Below are 19947 nucleotides of genomic sequence, written 5' to 3'. Positions count from 1 at the left end.
ATATATATATATATATATATATGCCTGATGAGATCTATTTTACAACAGAGGTAGGCAAAATTAATTTGCTCTCTAACCACACTTATTGTGTATTGTTACACTAAGATACCTGTCAACCTCTTCCAGTTGCTACAGCTGTCTTTGGGGTTTGTATGTGTGTGTGTGTATGTGTTTTATCTATGAAAAAATTCCCAAGCCATTTAGTTTTGCAGCCCCCACACACATACACCCCAAAGGCACGATGCTGGGTTTCTATGATGTCATTTGCCTACATCTTGCTACAGGGCATCCCAATCTACAGAAAGTCAGCTAAGGACTGAAATTAAGGATTAATTTGTGCTTTTTCAACGGCATCTGCAGAGCACAATTAAGAAACAGATTTTGAGCAGACTGCTTTGACCACCCAGATTTTGATTAGTTTATGATTAGCTGACAGACAAAGTGCGCTAGCTATGCCATTTGCTTCAATCTGGCATCGGACTCATTAATAACTGTGTCCTCAGGGTTCCACAGATGATTTGCAGCCAACGTACAGAAGTGGAGGATATAGTTGGTAAATACAGCACAGACTGCCCCTGGCAGAGAGATTTCCATTTATATTCCTGATATGGGGCACCTGTGCTGGTACAAACCCATCCTCCTCCATCCTGAACTTACCCCGTGGCCTTGGAGGCTAAGGCAGAGCTTCGGGAGAGCCTGGCATTCACTTCAATGATGCAGTACTCCATGGAGGTGGGATGGAGGGCAAACTGGATGTTGCATTCACCGACGATGCCCAAGTGTCGGACGACATTGACCGAAGTCCGTCTGAGCATCTGAAACTCTGCGTTGGAGAGGGTCTGGGCAGGAGCCACGACCACTGAATCGCCTGCAGAGTCAAGGGACATACATGCCTTAATTGAGGGCAGCTCCTGATGACCTGGCTCACCTATTTCATCATTTGCTTTCATGAAACAAGACAGACATTGTTCCCAAGGTCCATTCAGGAAAAGCCTAAATAGAGATATTTCAAGGCAATATCTACCATCTCCAATGTGGCTCCCTAGAAAAGGCACAACAAACACCTTTGGAAAGATTTTTAAATATTCCCATGTGGAAATAAGCCAAAAAAAAAAAGAGTCCACTGAAAATAACTAATTTGATACTCTCTCAGGATTCAGTGTGATACAATGGAAATAGTGGACTAGAAATAAGGACAACTGAATTCTAGTCCTGTTTCTGCCTTTAATTATTTATTATTTATATTTATACTATTGTTTATTAGCTATATGATCCTGTATCAATCACTGAGACTCAGTTTCTACAATTATAAAATGAGGATAATAATACCTGCCTGCTTATCTTACATACCTTCCTAAACAAATGTAATGTGTTATTACTATTTCTTTATCTGGCCAATAATAATAGCTACTGGAAGATAAAAGAACTACAGTCCTTTGAAAAAATCTCATGCCTTGAGAGAATCCCATTATATATATTTCTCTACCTGTATGGACTCCCATGGCATCAACATTTTCCATGTTACAGACTGTGACGCAGTTGTCTGCTGAATCTCGTACAACTTCATATTCTATCTCTTTCCAGCCTGTGACTGATCTCTCCACCAGAATTTGGTTGGTCATTGCAAATGCCTAGAAATAAGAGTTTTTGAAAGGGATTGAAAAGAACAAAGAAAAGAAAATTGGAATTTTTTTTAATGAAAAGATATGTGTTGAGGTGTTGGTGATGGTGGCGGTAGTTTTCTAATCCACTAGTTAGAGCTTTTGTGAGATTTGGCAGATGTTCTGGATCAAATCCTGGTCAACATCAGCATCCCCAGCCCAGTTAAATGTCATCCCCAACACTTAGGGAAGCACAGGGTGTCAGGAAAATCAGAGCAATGCTCAAAATAACATCTAGCCATGAATATGCTTGATTTACATTATTGAGAGTTGCCATTCAAATTGCTGATATGGCGTTAAATCAACCTAATTTTTAAAAAGGAGAAAATAATTGAGCAATCAGGCATAAGAAAATGAAATTATTTCAGTAGTTAGTCTTCTATGAAACTGGAGAATGTGACAAATATAAATAAATGTGGAAAAAGAAGTCTGGAAATGCTAACTTCTCCTCTAAAGAGTAGCTCCACTGCCTATGAGAGAGTCCAACAATAAGTAAAGCTCAGGTGATGGTGATGTGGAATGTATAATGTGGATGATAAATGTAATGATCACAAACAGAAACACCTTTCAATCAACCCTCCAAAAAGCCACCCTTTAAAAATTAAGAATTGCTATAGGAATCTATGGCATGGCTGCCATGCTGCTAAGTCAGTATTTTGCATTACAGTGGCATGTGTCGTAGGCTGTAAAGCCTGAGTAGACACATAAATGAGTGTAATTGTTATAATTATTTCAAGTTTACTAAGTAATCACAGTCAGCAAGAGTCTGAAGCAAAAATGTGTCAGGACACTTAGCTCCTGCAAAGACAGGACATACCAAAATGTCCATTTCCCTTTGTCTGTGACAGAAAATGATAGGATGTTCAAGTCAGAATGGACCTTGAAGGTCATCTAGTCTAGGCTCTCCTTAAAACGTGTACTTAATTAAGACTTAAAAAGGAAAATGAAAGCCTCAATGGCAATGGCATTTAATCCTGCAAGTCTCTGGAATCATTTAACCCAGAGAAGCATTAAGCTGCAATTTTTTTCCTGAACTCTCTTGGCACTTTTCCATTTATTTTGCACTTTTGCAAAAAGCTTAGCATGGAATAAGCACATAATATATGTTGGCTGATTGGTCACATGATAGGATTGGTATTTTAAAGGGGAAGCTGGAGTTTCCAGATGTATTTTTCATTATCTATCTGTACTTGTATTTTCCAAGTTAATGAAAGAACAAGAACTAAATTATTTCACCTACCCATGTGCTACTGCTCATTTATTTTTCTCCTTCTCATGTTAGGTTAACTTAAACCTCTTTTAAATGGCAAATGCTTGAAATGGAAAGAAAACATACTTATCAAAAGATGCTTTGTAATGCCAAAACAGTGCTGTCCTCTGCAAACTTACACATCTTAACTTAACTTTTTCCTATAAAGGTTCTAATTGTCTAAAAGATTTCAGGCAAGTCCCAAAGTACCTCATCTATTTATTGGAGAAAGTTGAGAATCAGTTAAAGTATTTCAATGAATATTTATTAAGCCTCATCAAGTGCAGGGCACTATACTAAACTCTTTAGGTAAATGTAGATAATATGATCCTCTGGCCTCAGAGTTTAATGAGAGATTAAATGGCAGTCAAAGGTCTAAACAACAGCTTAAGATTACAATAGATGAATTATTCCAAGGCAGCATATGATTGATAATTAAATAAATTATATATTCTAAGTGCTAAGGGGAATTCAGAAAAAAGAGATACCATTGTAGGCATCTGAAGTCTTTCCAAACCAGGCCCCTTCCTACCTTTCCAGGCTTCTTACAATTCCCCTCCACAAATATTTGGATCCACTAATAATGGACTACTTCAAAAACTATACTCCATCTCCTGACTGAATGGCTTTTTGTCAGCTATTGTCCTTATTATATTCTCTTGCCTCCTCCTCCTGACTTCCATGGTTTCCTCCAAGATTCAGCTCAAATCTCACCTTCTTCAGGTGCTCTTTTTCATCTCCCCACTAATACTCTCCCTCTGAGATTACCTTTTATACTGTATATAACTTGTATTAATGTTTTACATGTTGCATGTTTTACAATTTGCATGTTGTCTCTCTCTTTAGAATGGAACCTCCATAAAGGCAGAGGTCAGTTTTTTCCCTTTGTATTTCCACTGTGAGTCATAGTGACTGCTTTAATACATGCTTCTTTTTTTCAGATTTAAATATTTTATTTTTTTAGAAAAATTTTCCATGGTTACATGATTCCTATTTTTACTTTCCCCTTCACCCTCCCTTCAACTCCTCCCCCCATATCCAATGCTCATTTCCACTGGTTTTAACCTATGTGATCAGTCAAGACTTATTTACATAATATTGATAGTTGCATTGCCGTGGTCATTTAGTGTCTACATCCCCAACCATGTCCTCATCAACCCATGTGTTCAATCAGTTGTTTTACTTCTGTGTTTCCACTCCTGCTGTTCTTCCTCTGAATGTGGGTAGCGTTCCTTTCCCTAAATCCCTCAGAACTGAATGTGAATGGGATGAACTAGACCATAAAATGGAAGCAAATAGCAGAGTGGATTAGAAACCAATATCCTACCATATGTTGTCTACAAGAAACACATATGAAGTGGGCGGACATACACACGTTTAAGGTCACGGGCTTGAGCAAAATCTTTTGGGCTTCAAATGAGAAAAAGAGGGCAGGAGTGGCAATCATGATTTCTGACAAAGCCAAAGTAAAAAATAGATCTGATTAAAAGAGACAGGGGAGATAATTACATCCTGATAAAAGGTAATATAGACAATGAGGAAATAACAGTACTCAACATGTATGCACCAAATGGTATAGCATCCAAATTCCTAAAGGAGAAACTGGCAGAGCTCAAGAAGGAAATAGATAGTAAAAACATACTAGTGGGAGATCTAAAGATTCCTCTTTCAGATCTAGATAAATAAAACCGAAAAATAAATAAGAAATAGATAAGGGAGGTGAATGAAATCCTAGAAAAATTAGATTTAGTAGATATGTGGAGAAAATAAGTAGGGACAAAAAGGAATACACCTTTTCAGCTGCACATGGTACATTCACAAAGATTGACTATGTAATGGGGCATAGAAACATTGGAAACAAATGCAAAAGGGCAGAAATAGTAAATGTAACTTTCTCAGATCATAATGCAATAAAAATAATAATTAGTAAGGGTACATGGACAGGCAAATCAAAAACTAATTGGAAATTAAATAATATGATTCTCCAAAACCAGCTAGTCAAAGAAGAAATCATAGAAACAATCAATAATTTAATTGAAGAGAATGACAATGATGAGACATCCTACCAAACTATGTGGGATGCAGCTAAGGCAGTACTCAGGGGGAAATTTATATCCTTCAGTGCATGTAATAACAAATTACAGATGGCAAAGATCAATGAATTGGGCATGCAAATTAAAAAACTAGAAAGGGAACAAATTAAAAATCCCCAGCTAAATACATGCTTCTTAATGAACTGAATGACTTTAGACTCTAGTGGTAAAAAAAAAAAAAGGACTTTCGAGACATCAGGTAGGAACTTGATCTTAAGATTATTAAGATCCTAAGTATGATTAACATCCAAATAGGAAGAACAAAAATGGAAAAGTGGAGAGAAGGGAGGCAACATTATTTTTTAATGTAGCTCTATATATGTTTTTATATTGACTAAAGGCAGACCTTTTTTTCTATTGGACTAACTTAAATATACCCAAAAATGGTTTGAAACAATCTTTTTATGTCTTGTCTTTACAGAAACTAAATGCCCCCCAAAGACCTGAAGTCGAATATTTTCTATTTATATCCTTGCACACTGTTGTTGTTGAATTCATATAAAACCTGATAATCCAACTCATGATTTCAGGTACATTTGTAAAGGAGTAATTTATTGGTTTATCTGAGGAGGAAGGTTATCTGCCTTTCTCATGTAACCATAGCAAAACAAACAAACAATTGAAAAGTCCCATTTGATGGTAAAAGAAAAGAGATAGACAATCCCGCATTATGGCAATAATTTCTATGGTTATTTTGCAACACATAATGCTTTATCCTCTCCTACAATTGACTACTAAATAAATTTCAAAACTATTAAAAAATTGTGTTGGCTAATGATTTCTGCCCCCAATCTGACCCTTTTATTTGGGAACCTCAATTTCTATGTCAATGTCTCATCAAATAATTTTACTTCCCAGTTTATAAAAATGTTCAGTTCTTTTATACTCTATCCCTATCACAAAAAGGAAGTCATACTTTTGGTCTCCTCTTTGCCCACCAGGATTCTATTGCCTCAAGCCTTGACTCTCAAATTCCTCTATCTCACCATATTTTCTGTCTGTTCATTTTTCTCTGTGCCTCACTCCCTTATAAAATGATTCTCCATCCCACCCACAGTCTCCAGTCTTCTTCCCTTTTTGACTAGACTATGCAAAAATAAATAACATGGACCCCTAGCCTCAAAGAGTTTAAAATGAGAGCTTAAATAACAGCCAAAGGTCTAAATGACAGTTTAAGACCACAGTAGAGGAATTATCCCAAGGCAGTATATGATTAATAATTCCTAAAATTTCTTTTATTTTCAAACCATGTCTTTTCTCTGGCCTTTCTATTCTACAAAATCTAAAAAATCCTACAGTTAACTATTTGAATTTTACATTACCCTGTATCCTTAAAACCCTTGCCCCTCTTATTCTATCACATGTTATTGCATTGCAAATTATAGCCCTAGATTATTCTCACCACCCACTGTTTTTTCTCCTCCTTATATGCTACTGAACACAAATGAAGGAAGACACACAACCATGCTGTCTGCTGCAAATTTATATTTTATAAAATGAACTTTGTTTTCAATGATGTACACCAACCCTTTTATTGTCTGATGGATTCTTAATCTTTTCTCAACATTATCTGTCCCAAAAGTCTATTTTCCAGCTGCCTGTACCACTGAATAATCTCTTTGATCCAGTATGATAAAAAGATGACTTTCCTTTTCCAATGCAACCCTTCTACTCATCCTCTCCTCTATCCCTTCATGCCTCTCCAGGAGGTTGCCCCTTCATTTACTCCCTCTCTCTACATCATTTTTAATCTCTCCTTGTGTACTGATTCCTTCCCTTCTGCTTTCAAACATGCCCACATCAGCCTCACCCTTTAAGAAACTTCTATTTAAGTATATCATCCTTTTCTATCAGAGTTCTATATGTCCCTCCCTTTGCAGCTCAATTTCTAGAAAAACGCTGTTTACACTATTTACCTTTTCTAATTTTCTCGATTTCCATTCACTTTTCAATTTCAATTTCAATTCAAGAATGTCTGAGCTCATTACTCAAATGAACTCAGTGTTATAAATGATCTTTTAATTGCCAAATTCATAGCTATTGCTCACCTCTCATCCTTCTTTACCTCTCTGTAATATTTAACATTTTTCCAGACATTCTCTCCTCCCTAAGACTTCACAGCACTTTTCTCCCCTGGTTCTCCACCTATATGTCTGGCCACTCCTCATATGCCTCCCCACTAAGCACTTGTACACCCTCAAAGTTTTATACTGGACCATAATCTCTCCTTTCTTTACTCTTTCTACAATTGTATCTGCTGTCTTGAATTCAATTATCATCTCCATGCAAAAGATATAAGAATCTAAATATCCAGTTCTAATCTATTTGCTAAAATCTCTTCTCATATTACCAGTTGCTTTTTCTACTTATAGACAGATCAAGTTAACATTTATAAAACAAGATTCATTATCATCATTCCCCCAAACCTTCCCCTCTGTCTAACTTTCCAGTTTCTGTTTCATTACTTCAGTCAACTAAGTTGGAAACATTGGGGCCATCTTCAACTCTTCCATCTCTCTCATCCATATCCAATCGGTTGCCAAATCTTATGATTCTACATTCTTGTTGTCTCCTATGCCCACCTCTTTCTCTCCACTTACATGACAGCCTCACTAGTTCAGGACTTCGTCACTTCTCACCTATGTTATTACATCAGCCTCCTAATTACTCTCCAGGCTCAGTCAATCCAAACTTCACATAGCTGCCAAATCATTATTCCATAGACCAGAGGAATGAAAAGTGGTTCTGGAACCAGAATCAAGGATGGGATTCAAATCCCATCTCTAATGCTTGTCATCTCTGACACCTTTTATCTGAGTGACCTCGGACAAGTCCATGAACCTGTCTAGATCTCAGTTTCCTCACCTGTAAATGAGAGAACTGAACTCGATGGCTTCTGAGGTACTTTTCAGTTTATCTGTCTATGGTTCTTTCCAACCCTTCTCAAAATGTTCCAGGAGGTCTCTGTTTCTTGTATACAAACTCTTCCTTTTGGCATTTAAAGCCTTTTGCATCTCTTTCCAGTTTTTCAGAATTAATGCACATTCATGTCCTTTATACACTCCATCTTCCAGCCAAATTGGCCTGCTTACTAGTCAACATAAAATTCCATCTTCTGTCTCTGTTTCTCAACATGAACTGAACCATATGTCTGGAACATGTTCCCTTCTCACCTGCCTCATAAAATCCATCTCTTCCTTCAAGGCTCGGCTCAAGTGCCACATCCCACAAGAAGCCTTTCCTGATCCCCACAGATGCTCTCTCTCCTTTTACCCCCATTAGAATTTACACTGACTTACTCTGTACATATTTTCATTTATATTTATGTGTCCTTGTTCTTGCCTTTCCTCCAAAATGACTGTAAGCTCTTGCCACTGAGGGCAGGGGCTATTTTGCTTTTTGTTTGTGCTTTTCAGTCTTTGCATCCCTCCCTGCCCAGTGCTTAGAAAATGGGATGCTTTAAAATGCTTGTTGAATTAATGAATTGAAGAGACATTTTAATTGCTGTCAAATATACATTATTAATAATAATGTCAATTAATATCACTTGGCATTTCTAATGTGTAGGAGACTCTAAACTTCTACAGATTCATTAAAAATCCTTCCATTGAAACACACAAACTCAGAATTTTAAAGAGTAAATAGGAAACATTTATATTAGAATGTTTCCTGTTTCTCACCATTTTAAAAATAAAATCTGCGTTGATGTATAAGTCTGTCACTGTGTTTGATTACTTGAACACATACAAACTTACTTAGCATCTGTTCCCCAGAAATATGATGGATAATTTAGAAGCTATCATCTGGCTTCTCCTCCACCCTAAAAGGCAGTAATGATGAAGCTCTTGGCTGACTTGTGTTGGAGCTCTTACTAAGACAACTTAGCCCTAAAATAACCATCTGATGCAATTTCATGACAGGAATCAGAGTATAAGACAGCCAAAGACTGACTCAATTATGTTCACCTCCAAACGGCAGGCTACCTCAACTACTGCTATTTTAATCAGACACTCACCCTCCACCCTGCCCACCCCTCCTCGTTATACATTTTAATTTTCATAAGGTTCTGCCACAATGCACAGGGAAAGGAAAATGCAATCGATAGAGTGTTAGAAGGATGGATTTTGACAGAGAAATGGATTCTTAGGAGCTCCCTGTTGACTCTCATGCTTTTGTGTATGACAGTGAACAGATAAGCTCATTAAATTGAGCTTCCAAAAAGTTTATGCATATTTAGGCTGTCCATGAACCTCACACCTGAATTCCAAATATAACAAGGTTTAACTATGTGACTTCATGATCCATAATGGCAATTCAATTCAATTCAGAAACATTATTTAACCTCGATTAGGTCTAAAACACTGAGAGATACAACACAGTCTCTGTACAGTCATTGCCTTAGAGAGTCAGTATATGAGATATTATATAAACTCTTCCGTTTGGAATGAATCCTTTCACATGCTCATTTCAGCCTGTCATTCCAGAATGATTCTGTGTTATTCCCCTTCATATATGATATTCCATCCAAACTGACCAACTTGCTATTTACTACATGCCCATTTTATCTCCCACCTCCATACCTTTTCAAGGTCCATCCCTCAGGCCTGGAATCTTTTCTCCTCCTCACCTCTGCTTCTTGAAGTTCTTGGCTATTCCTCTTAGCCACACAAGAACCCCCTCCTACAAGAGGCCTTTCCTGATTTATCCCATTGTTAGTTCCTCTGGCCCTAGCCTACAAGTCACAGGCGAGTACTTAGATTTCTAAATAAAGAGCACCAGACAAAGTTAGTAAAGAACTACTAAGAGCTATCACTGTCTTTGTTTTCTTAAGAGTAAATCATATAAGAACAACTAAACGTAAGCATCATGCATTGGGAGAAAAGTTAATTAACAAGGGATTTACTCAATTCACTGGGTATAGTGAATACCATCACATTATTACCAGGGAGAAAAGAAAAATAATTCTTAACTTCTATCCATTCCTACCAATATACAGTAAAGTATATTGGCCAATATTCTTATTACTGATTTGGGACAGAATTTAGAAGTAAAAAGAAGTAAAAGAAGATTTTAAAAATCACATTTCATATTGCTGAATTTAACAGAATATATAATGAATATAGACTTTTTGAAAACATCACAATAATTAAATAAAAAGGAAAATAAATTTATATGAACAGTTATATTGATTTAGGATAGATGCAGAATTATCCCTGAGTGAAATAGCTCTAGTTGATAACAAGTTCATCAAGTACATACCTTTGTACCAAGATCCATCAAGCTTTCCTTGTTTGGACAGATACCTGACCCTAAGCCACCAAGGGCATAGGCAGAACGTATCATCACTGGGTAGCCAATCTTGTCCGCTGCCTTTAAAGCATCATCAATCTGGAAACAAGGAAAAAGAGTTTTACAAATTGACCAACCTCAGACAGAAAAGACAAATCAAAGAGTTTATTCAAATTAACACAAATAAAATGGGGTGGGGGGAGCAAAGTTAAAATTGAAGCTGACTCAATAATATTCACTTACCTCCTCACAATTTAAAAGGACTTAAGCCTAAAGAAGTTTTTTTTCACTCTTACAAGGAAAATAGTTTTCTGTTTTCTGAAAACAACTATTTCTAGATAAGACTAATTAAATGTGCTTTGACAAGGGAGAAATCATTGGAAAATGTTTATTCAATGTTAAGTCCTTTGCTACTTTCCTTAAGTAAAAGCACTTTATGCCATAAGAAATACTTTCCAGAAGATTATTATGATTTATAAGAGATAATAGTCCAATGTTTCACTGGTACCTTCAAGATATTACCTCTAAGTGATGGACTTGACAACTGGAATGTAAATATACCAATCCTACCTTCATGCTTTTCATTGAGAGGCAAGATATAATTAAAACTAATTTTATTTTTTAATTTTTTTCGATTTTTAAAAATTTTATTTAATTGATTAGTTGAGATAATTTTCCATGGTTACATGATTTATGTTCTTTCTCTCCCCTCCTCCCATCCCCCTCCCATAGCCAAAGTGCAATTCTCCTGGGTTTTATGTGTGTAAGACTAATTTTAAAATAATGAATGGATAGCAGTAGCTTCCCAAAGTATTCAACACACCTACCCTAGAAATGCTTATTGACAGTTTTTCAGTCCTAAATGTTTATGCTATCCTTTGATTTTGCAATCAATTCTTTGCAGAATTCTACTGGTGCTCATCTTAATCATGGGAGATATCCTATATACATACTGTAGAAGTTGAATGAAAAACTATCTCCTTGATAATTTGGTTGGACTCAGAGATCAAGCAGGATTAAGAAAACAGAAACTATCAGACAGGTTTATAGCTACAAAATTTAACACAGACCAAAAATTATCTTTAAAGTGTATAAGTGTTCACTTTAAATATTCAGTATGGTAGCTCACAAAATGAAGCTTGCTTAAATGCATATCATGACTTTTTTCTGACTGGTTTTATTCCAATATAATAATTCAAATGTCTCTGACCTTGTGAAATCTGCTATGCATTCACACAGGCGGCACAAGTGAATGATTGCTACCTGCCACCTTGCAAGTCAGTGTCAGACTGATTTTCAGCCCAAGGAACTTGAGCTCCTACAGACCTACAGGGTGACCTGCACTCTGTCACTTCATCTCTACACTTTCTGCAATTAAGATAACATCTGTCCCCTGTATTTCTTCTATGAATAGTGCAGGAAAGGCAAGACTTTTCTGAAGATCAAATAAACATGTATGCATGTATGTCTAAATTATCCATGCATGCATTGTGTTTACACACGGGAGTTTAACCATGATCATTGTGCATCACCATCTCAAAACAAATACTGGCACCATTTCCTTACTGTTTCAACTGCAAAGCTGGGAGCAATTTTTTCATTAATCTCGTTCAGTTTGTCTGAGAAGAGTTGCCTATCCTCGGTGGCCATGATAGATTCAACTGAAGTTCCCAGGACTTTTACTCCATATTCTTTCAGCACTCCTCTTTTGAACAGCTCCACTCCTGTAGAAGAGCCAAACACAAAGAGCTATTTTGGAGGATTTCAGATTGACTCCTGATCTCCCCTTTAGCAAGCCCAACTATGTAGTAGTTTTTAATCTACCACTTCATCTCGAGAATTCATAATGGCCTCTGGAATGACAGACTAAAAAAATCTACACTGATTTAAGTACCCTGGATATTTACCTCCTAATTATCTTCATCCTCTATGTTGATTTACTGTTCCTATTATTTAAATAGGAAACATAGTGTTGCTCCTACAGGAACATTCTAATCATTAAAGTAATAGGAGAATTTTGAGATCTCAAAATAAGTTCCTTCTAAAGGGTCAAATCTCAACACTTTTCTCCCACTGCCTCTCAGACTTCATTCGTGAACTTATATCGTGTAGGGCTCTTACAAAAAGCAAAGGGGTGCCTCTCCCTTAGACAGTTATTCATTTGGCAATTTGCTAATAGTTAAAGGGTCGTTTTGTGACTTTTTCCCCTTTTTTGCTGGAGATTCCAGAATGTACTCGTAGCATTGGTGAAGGTGAGCCTATCAACAAAAGCAAAATAACTAATTGCCTTAAAGTTCAGTTCTTATACTATTCAACTTTTAGAAAAATGCTATACAATAAATTTATGCCTTCAAGCTTTAGGTGCAGCTTATAAACTAATTAGCCAAAGGTACATAAGATCATCTCCCCCCAAAGTCAGAGTCTTTCACCTTCCTGTAATTAATGACTATAATACTTAATTGGCACATACGCTTTAATAGTCACTAATTTGCCACTATATAATTAGATACTTTTATTCTGTATTATGGTCAAAATCAAGAAATGACCACATATTAACACAGTTTGAAAAGGAGGGAATCTGTAGCCATAACATCATAGACATTTTTTTTAAGACCTTGAAATTTCAACTAGCCCATTCCCAGCATTTAAAGGCAAAATGTCTCCTTCTGCCTCCATGCTATCTTTATCTCTACCACCTACTCACCCTTTAAGTAATCTTAGATAAGGGTCTATATTGCTTAAAGATAGTCAATAAGCTTGGGTTATAGTTTTCCACTAACCTCTCATATAAGATTTACTAGGTAATTTAGGCCTGCCTAGAGATAATAAAACCAATTAATCAACAAGTATTTATTAAGTGCCTACCATATTCCAGGCACTGTTCTAGGCCTTGAGGATACAAATATAATGTATCAAACAATCTCAGTCCCTAAGGAATTTATGTATTCTCTTTTTTAAATTTTTAAACCCTTAACTTCTGTGTATTGGCTGCTAGGTGGAAGAGTGGTAAGGGTGGGTGCAATGGGGGTCAAGTGACTTGCCCAGGGTCACACAGCCGGGAAGTTTCTGAGGCCACATTTGAACCTAGGACCTCCTGTCTCTAGGCCTGGCTCTCCATCCACTGAGCTACCCAGCTGCCCCCAATTTATGTATTCTAAAATATTTAAACATGGGTTTTTAAGTAGTGGACCTGGATTGTTTTTGTTTATCTGGGTCTGATTTATGTCCCCATAGAAGAATATAAGCTTGAGGTCAGGAACTATTTTGTTTCTGTCTTTCTATTCTTAAGGAAAATTACCTTGGACATAATAGATACTTAGTAATTGTTTATCGGACTTATTTGGCTCAGTTCCCAGTTATTCACTTACTCCTAGTCTCAGTTTCTGCATTTTTAAAATAAAGCGGCAGTACAGGACACTCTCTAGGATTTATAAGACTAGGTCTATTGCTAAAACAATAGTGAATGCCCAAGTAATTAAAAAAAATTCTATTCAAATTCTCAGATTATTCTTTATTCCTTTCCTGAAGTTCCCATTGAGATGTGAAGAGCAAAAGGAAGGTCAGGTAAAGTACTTTCCTCCTTTATAGAAAGAAAGGATCAGTGGAGCTTGGAAGAAAAAGGAACAACTAGAAATACATTTGTTTTCTCTAGAGAAGGCTCTAAGCTTTCAATGGGAAACACTAAACTTCACACTTTTCCTCAATATCTTTATGAAATGGGCCTGGTAACAGCTATCCTACCCATTAAAAAATATTTTCTACTTTTTTTTTAAACCCTTGTACTTTGGTGTATTGTCTCATAGGTGGAAGATTGGTAAGGGTGGGCAATGGGGGTCAAGTGACTTGCCCAGGGTCACACAGCTGGGAAGTGGCTGAGGCCGGGTTTGAACCTAGGACCTCCTGTCTCTAGGCCTGACTCTCACTCCACTGAGCTATCCAGCTGCCCCCTATTTCCTACTTCTTATAAGGAATATATCATGAAAATATAAAGCACAATTGTTAATGGTTAAGCCTCTGAATTTTTATTTATATATAATTTATATTCATTATTATATTCATCTATATAATAAAAATAAAATATATATAAATATCTACATTTATTATATATATACTTTGGGATAGCAGTCAATACCCTACTTGCCCAGACAATAACAGGTATAAAGAACTCACCACAGTTGAGAGCTGTCTGGCCACCCATGCCCAGAATCAACCCATCTGGTCTTTCAGCTTTTATAACCTCTGTAACAAATTGAGGTGTGATTGGAAGGAAGTAGACAGCATCAGCTTGCTTTAAGCCTACTTCATTGGTCTGGACAGAAGCGATGTTGGGATTCATCAAGACAGTTTTCACATTTTCCTCCTGAGAAAGAAGAAAAGCTAAATCACAACTCTGAATACTACTTCTTCCTTTCATATTTCAACTCCCAAACTGCCAGAGTCAAAGAACAAAACAGAATTATATAGAAAATGGAACTCTGCCCAACAGCGAAGCTGCTTGCCTCTCCACTGTTGGTAAACCAAATGACAATGTATGTATTTTAAATGAAAGCTAATGTGCTCTCCTTTGGCCTGAGGCAAAAGGAATCTATTTCTAGTTGACCATTTTTTTTCTAGGCTTTCATCCCTGCTGGTAGTGCTATAAGAAAAGAACATTATACAACTGTCTGTACACATTATCCAGAAAGAAAATGCCCATATGGTTTAAAAATACATACATACATGAAGAAATCTGTATTCCCTGCCTCATTCCTGACATCTGGGAAAACTCTCAAAACAATCCTTCTCATGGGCAATGAAGGACAACATTCTTCTATGCCAGGAGACAGGTAGTAGTGAGCAAAACAAGCATCGTAGTACTCATTCTCTCACCCTGTGTTACCTAAATTCTGATTCTTTTAAAGTCAAAATTATAAAAACATATCATTTGTTGAAAGGAAGCTTTACATAAAGTCATAGAATCATAGATTTAGAACTAGAATTGAATTGAGAGGTCATCTCGTCCAACCCCTCATTTTACAGATGAGGAAGCTGAGACCCAGAGAGACAAACTGTCTTGTTTGTTTATTGTTTTGTACTAAAAAAAACTCAAGTGAAAGTTAGTAAGTAATAAAGCCAGGTAGTTGGTTCTATGTCCATACTAAGTCAGTCTGGACACAAGCTTAGAGTCCTATGACACCAGATCTGGGGTTCATGCCACTGCACACTCTGCCTCCTACTCCTTCAGAATATCTTTAGTTAGTTAATAAACATTGTGCTTACTATATGCCAGGGACTGTGCTAATCTCTAAAAATACAAAGAAAAGCAAAAGACAGTTCCTACTCACATCCTTCTCTACCTAAAGAATTCCTAATAATCCTTCAAATCCCAGATCATGTGCCAGGAAACTAGCAAAATATCTTCCAGGATTCCCTTACTGCATAATGATTTTGCTGCCCCCAAGAGTACACATAGCATTTTGCTGGCCTCCCTGTGATCTATATGTCACATGTTATTCATTACTACTGTTAATTGTTTATGTATAATATATAATATCTGGCTTTAGACATGCAAACACTATGAGGACAGGAATGAAATCTTAGCTAAACTTTGTATGTGACTCAGTTTAGTAAAGCATTCTGACCACTGTATGCTTTTAATAGATTGTTGAATTTGCTATCTAGAATGTCATCTCCCACCTAATTATACAGGAAGGTGGATTATAACTCTTCAATTCAGATATGAAAATTTACATAGAAAAACACTAATTACCTGAAAAACACTACAAGAATATTAACTCTTCCTTTATCAACAAGGCAAAGAAAAGAGAGTAGGATGAAATTTTTTACTTAAAAGTAAAATTGTAATTCCTTTATTGTAGCAGTTGATGATTCTAATTTTTCTAGGGTTAAATTTATTAATATGCAGTTTTAAGATTCTATAAATTGTAGATATCAATGGGAGGAAGGAAAGACTCCCATGTGAAAACCAAGACCCCTTGATTTTAGAGCTGGATGAAGACTTGGAGACATCACCTAGTCTATACCTTATTTTATAAATAAGGAAAAGAAGGCCTAAATAGGTAAAAGTGATTTATTAGTCTCACCATTAACTCGCAAAAGAGTTTGAGAGTCAGCCCTAAGCCCCTTGACTGACAATGGATTATTTCAAGAATGCAGACAGTCATAATGTGGTTGAAGGTATGGGTGAGGCTTGATGGTCTTTACTGTGTGAAATTCACTTAAAAGCCTAAAACTCTTCTGAAATTTAATGAAGTTTGTATATTAGACTAAACTGTAAGGGGCCATAGAGATATTTAATTCTCTCTTGTCTTATATTTGAGGCAACTAAGCCTTATCCGGATAGGTAGGTCTAAGGAACTTAATCAAGTTCCTTGAAGAACTCTCTGGGTACAGCTCAGACTAGACACTATCTTGAAAACTCAATCACTGATTTTTATTGTTTAGTCTTTTCAGTTGTGTCTGACTCTTTGTGACCCCATTTAGGCTTTTCTTGACAAAGATTCTAGAGTGGTTTGCCATTTCCCTCTCCAGCTCATTTTACAGATGAGGAAACTGAGGCAAATAGAAATTTCAGTGACTTGCCTAAGGTTACATAGCTAGTAGGAATCTGAGACTGGATTTGAACTCAGGTTTTTTGGATTCTAGCCCCAGTGATCTATCTACTAAACCACCTAGATGATTATCTGTAAATTGGAAGAACCTTTGAAAAGATAAATTCAATCATGAAGGATATAATTGATGAGATGTCTTCTACCTCTCTTTAATGGATGTCTATTAGATTACAAAAATCTTTAGATAAGATTTTAGACTATTTTTAGACTATTTTAGACTATTATATGACATTTGCTATCCTCATTTATCCAACATTCCCTGTCCTACTCACCTTTCCTATAAATTAAGCTTATTTTCTATGAATTGCTTTACACCAATGCTGTTCCAGAGGCAAGGCCTTGAAATGGTTTCATTAGTAAGAAAATCAGGGCTAGCAAAGTAAATAAGAATTCCAAAGGGCAAGTTAGCTAATCCCTTGGCTGAAGCTGAATATACACTGAATGTTCAATAGTTTTCTGAAGTATTATAGACAAGAAGAGAACAAAAGGTCTTCTAGGGCTAGTCAGAATTCAGATGACCACTTGATAACAAAATAACATTATCTTGGATTCCAAGTCATCCTGCTGGCAAATAGAGTTCCTTCAAAGGCTAAGGGAAACTTGCAAAATCCTGTTTCAAAATAGAGAGATTAAAGATTATCTATTATTGTCCTCGATGACAGAGTAGGTAGTAACTGTCTTGTGGAGGTGAATGTATCCTAAGTAATGAGATCCCCTTTGCCTCTTTCTCTTCTCAAGGAGTCTACTCTATTCCCACTATGGGTAGAGAGGAATCAGATTCTCCAAAACCATCCCCCAGACTTTAAGAGAACTTGGAGAGCCAAGATATAATCACTTCAAGATGGCACCCTACTTTTGGGATTTCCATCTTGCCGGGGACTGACAAGTGACATTTATATTCCCTTTGATAGGTTTAAATTTTGAGCAGATGATAATATTATGGGGCTGACAATCAACAAAGACTAAATATGCATGATTAGAAATTGGTGCTATAATCAAGCCATTGCTATGAGAAATATAACCTTATACGCAAATATTTGAGTATAAGGTTATATTTGGCATAAAGGACCAAACAACTGCATCAAAAAGTGGAAAGGTAGGAGATATTCTCCTCCCAGATCTGGGAAGTGTTCTCTTATTCTCTTTTTTCTACAGCACTTAAAAAACATTGGTATTTTGCTGCATAGTAAACTTTTATAAACTGATCACCTCACTTTGGAGTCCTTCCTTCCTTTGCTAGTTCTGATCTTGGTGCTAATCAGTTGATCCAGAGGGAGTATTTGCTCTCTGTGACCTTTTCTCTGCTAATGATATGCATAATTGTTATTGTGCTACACAGCAATCAGGCATAAATGGCAAGAAGTTCATAAAATGACTATAATTACTGTTACTATCACCTAGCCAACCCCAGCAATTTCTAGGGTCAGGTAAGGGAAAGAGAAAGGGAAAATGAACCGAACAAGAAGCTACTCTTTGGTTCCTCTGAAGACCCTAGAATGGCTTCCCCATTTCTGTGGCAAGGAACATACCCTTCTAAAGAGTTACTGGGAGTCAGAATATGTAAGATAAGGGTTCAAATATCAACCTGACTTAAAGTGAGGCAGCCACCTACCCTCTTTACCCTGATTCACTTGTTCCAGAAATCCAGCAGAGCTGCCTTTTTACTGCCTTCAGATATTCTTTATCTTTCTCCTACCCAGAAAGTGGCAAAGAAAGGGAAGGATAAACTAAGAGAGCGACAAGCTGGATCTTTAGTGAATGTTACAGAAAACTGGGATTTTTCTTAAGGTCAGTGCAGATTCACTGTGAATAGCAAAAAGAAGATAATGCCTGTGGGGTGTTTTTGCCTTGATCAGCCAAACACAAATTTAGCAGGAACTAAGATGGGTTTGGGCCAGTGCATTTTCCAGAGGACCCAAATTCCCTAGGGAAAACACTGCCTTCAGAGCAATTTCTCCCTCAATGCATCTTGAAAGTTTTAGAGGTCATGATGGAATTACATAAATAAAATAGCGAACTGGGGAAACCATTCCAGTTCTGTGAAAATCCTTCTTGAAGTTCTTCATCTTAAGGAGCTTATAGTATAAGACAAGTTAAAGAATAATGGAAAATAATTTTAGTTCTTATATAAAATTAATAACTTTTCTAACTTTTCTTTAAATGTAAAGGTTCTGAAAGGAGGCAAATAGCTTGTTATGGCTTGTGAAATAGGCTCTAACTCCCTGAAGAACAAAACATGGAAGAAACACTAAGGAAACACTTATAAATTACTTTGTAGCACGTGTGTTGCCATAAATTTTAAATAATGAAACACTAATCAGACTCATTCAAGGACACAAAGTAGTGTTGACGAAGCACAGTATTCTCTCACCTTCATGGCTTTTACAGCTTGTGATCCTGAGTAATCAAATTCTCCTGCCTGGCCAATGGACAGACCCCCAGATCCCAGGATAAGGACTTTAGAAACCTTTTTGAAAAAAAAAAAGATGATTATTGTAATCATTTAGCTATATTTGAAGGATGGTAAATAAAGACAAGAGAACTCATTTCTTTTCATTCATTCAAATTAGTCAACAGAAACTCAAATTTGAAATATATAAATTCCTCTGTTCTCTGATTCATTGTAGACCAAAGAGTATAAGACATTTCTTTAACAAAAAATTTAAGTCATATTTTATACAAATTATCTTTACTCTACAATTTTAATACAATTGTTTCTTTTTACCTTGAGAAAAGCTCACAGTAAAATCACAATAAACCAGATATTTAAATAAAAAGATACCAATATTGTATTATATTATTAATTATCTATTTTCTTTTATTTGGAGAGATATCTTGTTATTAATTTATGACACTGATGACAAAATTTTAAGGCAGAAACCTTTCACCTCCCATTCTTCATAATGTCTCAGTTAAACTCTATCTCAAACATCTGTACTTCTGTCACTTATTAGTTAGAGTGGCAATGTAAAGAACTCAAAGCAAAACAAAATAATCCTATTCTCCATTAAAAGTTTTTACTTGTAAGCACTCAACCACTGAGG

At 36.3% G+C, this 19947-nt stretch overlaps 1 protein-coding gene across 1 annotated transcript in view; it reads right to left on the bottom strand.

Moving 5' to 3' along the window:
* The window catches only part of CPS1 (carbamoyl-phosphate synthase 1), a 149288-nt gene that overhangs the window by 81716 nt on the left and 47625 nt on the right, over nucleotides 1–19947 (bottom strand). Inside the window, exons 13-18 of the mRNA XM_044670734.1 lie at nucleotides 19275–19370; nucleotides 14463–14652; nucleotides 11859–12016; nucleotides 10263–10391; nucleotides 1487–1631; nucleotides 658–868 (exon numbers count right to left, since the gene is read on the bottom strand). Of these exons, the coding sequence (XP_044526669.1) occupies nucleotides 658–868; nucleotides 1487–1631; nucleotides 10263–10391; nucleotides 11859–12016; nucleotides 14463–14652; nucleotides 19275–19370 (929 nt within the window). The remainder of the gene's footprint in view (nucleotides 1–657; nucleotides 869–1486; nucleotides 1632–10262; nucleotides 10392–11858; nucleotides 12017–14462; nucleotides 14653–19274; nucleotides 19371–19947) is intronic.

Source organism: Gracilinanus agilis, chromosome 3 (genome assembly GCF_016433145.1).
Source record: "Gracilinanus agilis isolate LMUSP501 chromosome 3, AgileGrace, whole genome shotgun sequence".
Taxonomy (NCBI): Eukaryota; Metazoa; Chordata; class Mammalia; order Didelphimorphia; family Didelphidae; genus Gracilinanus; species Gracilinanus agilis.
Note: the sequence above shows the minus strand (reverse complement) of the source record. Positions and strands in the feature narration are given on the sequence as shown.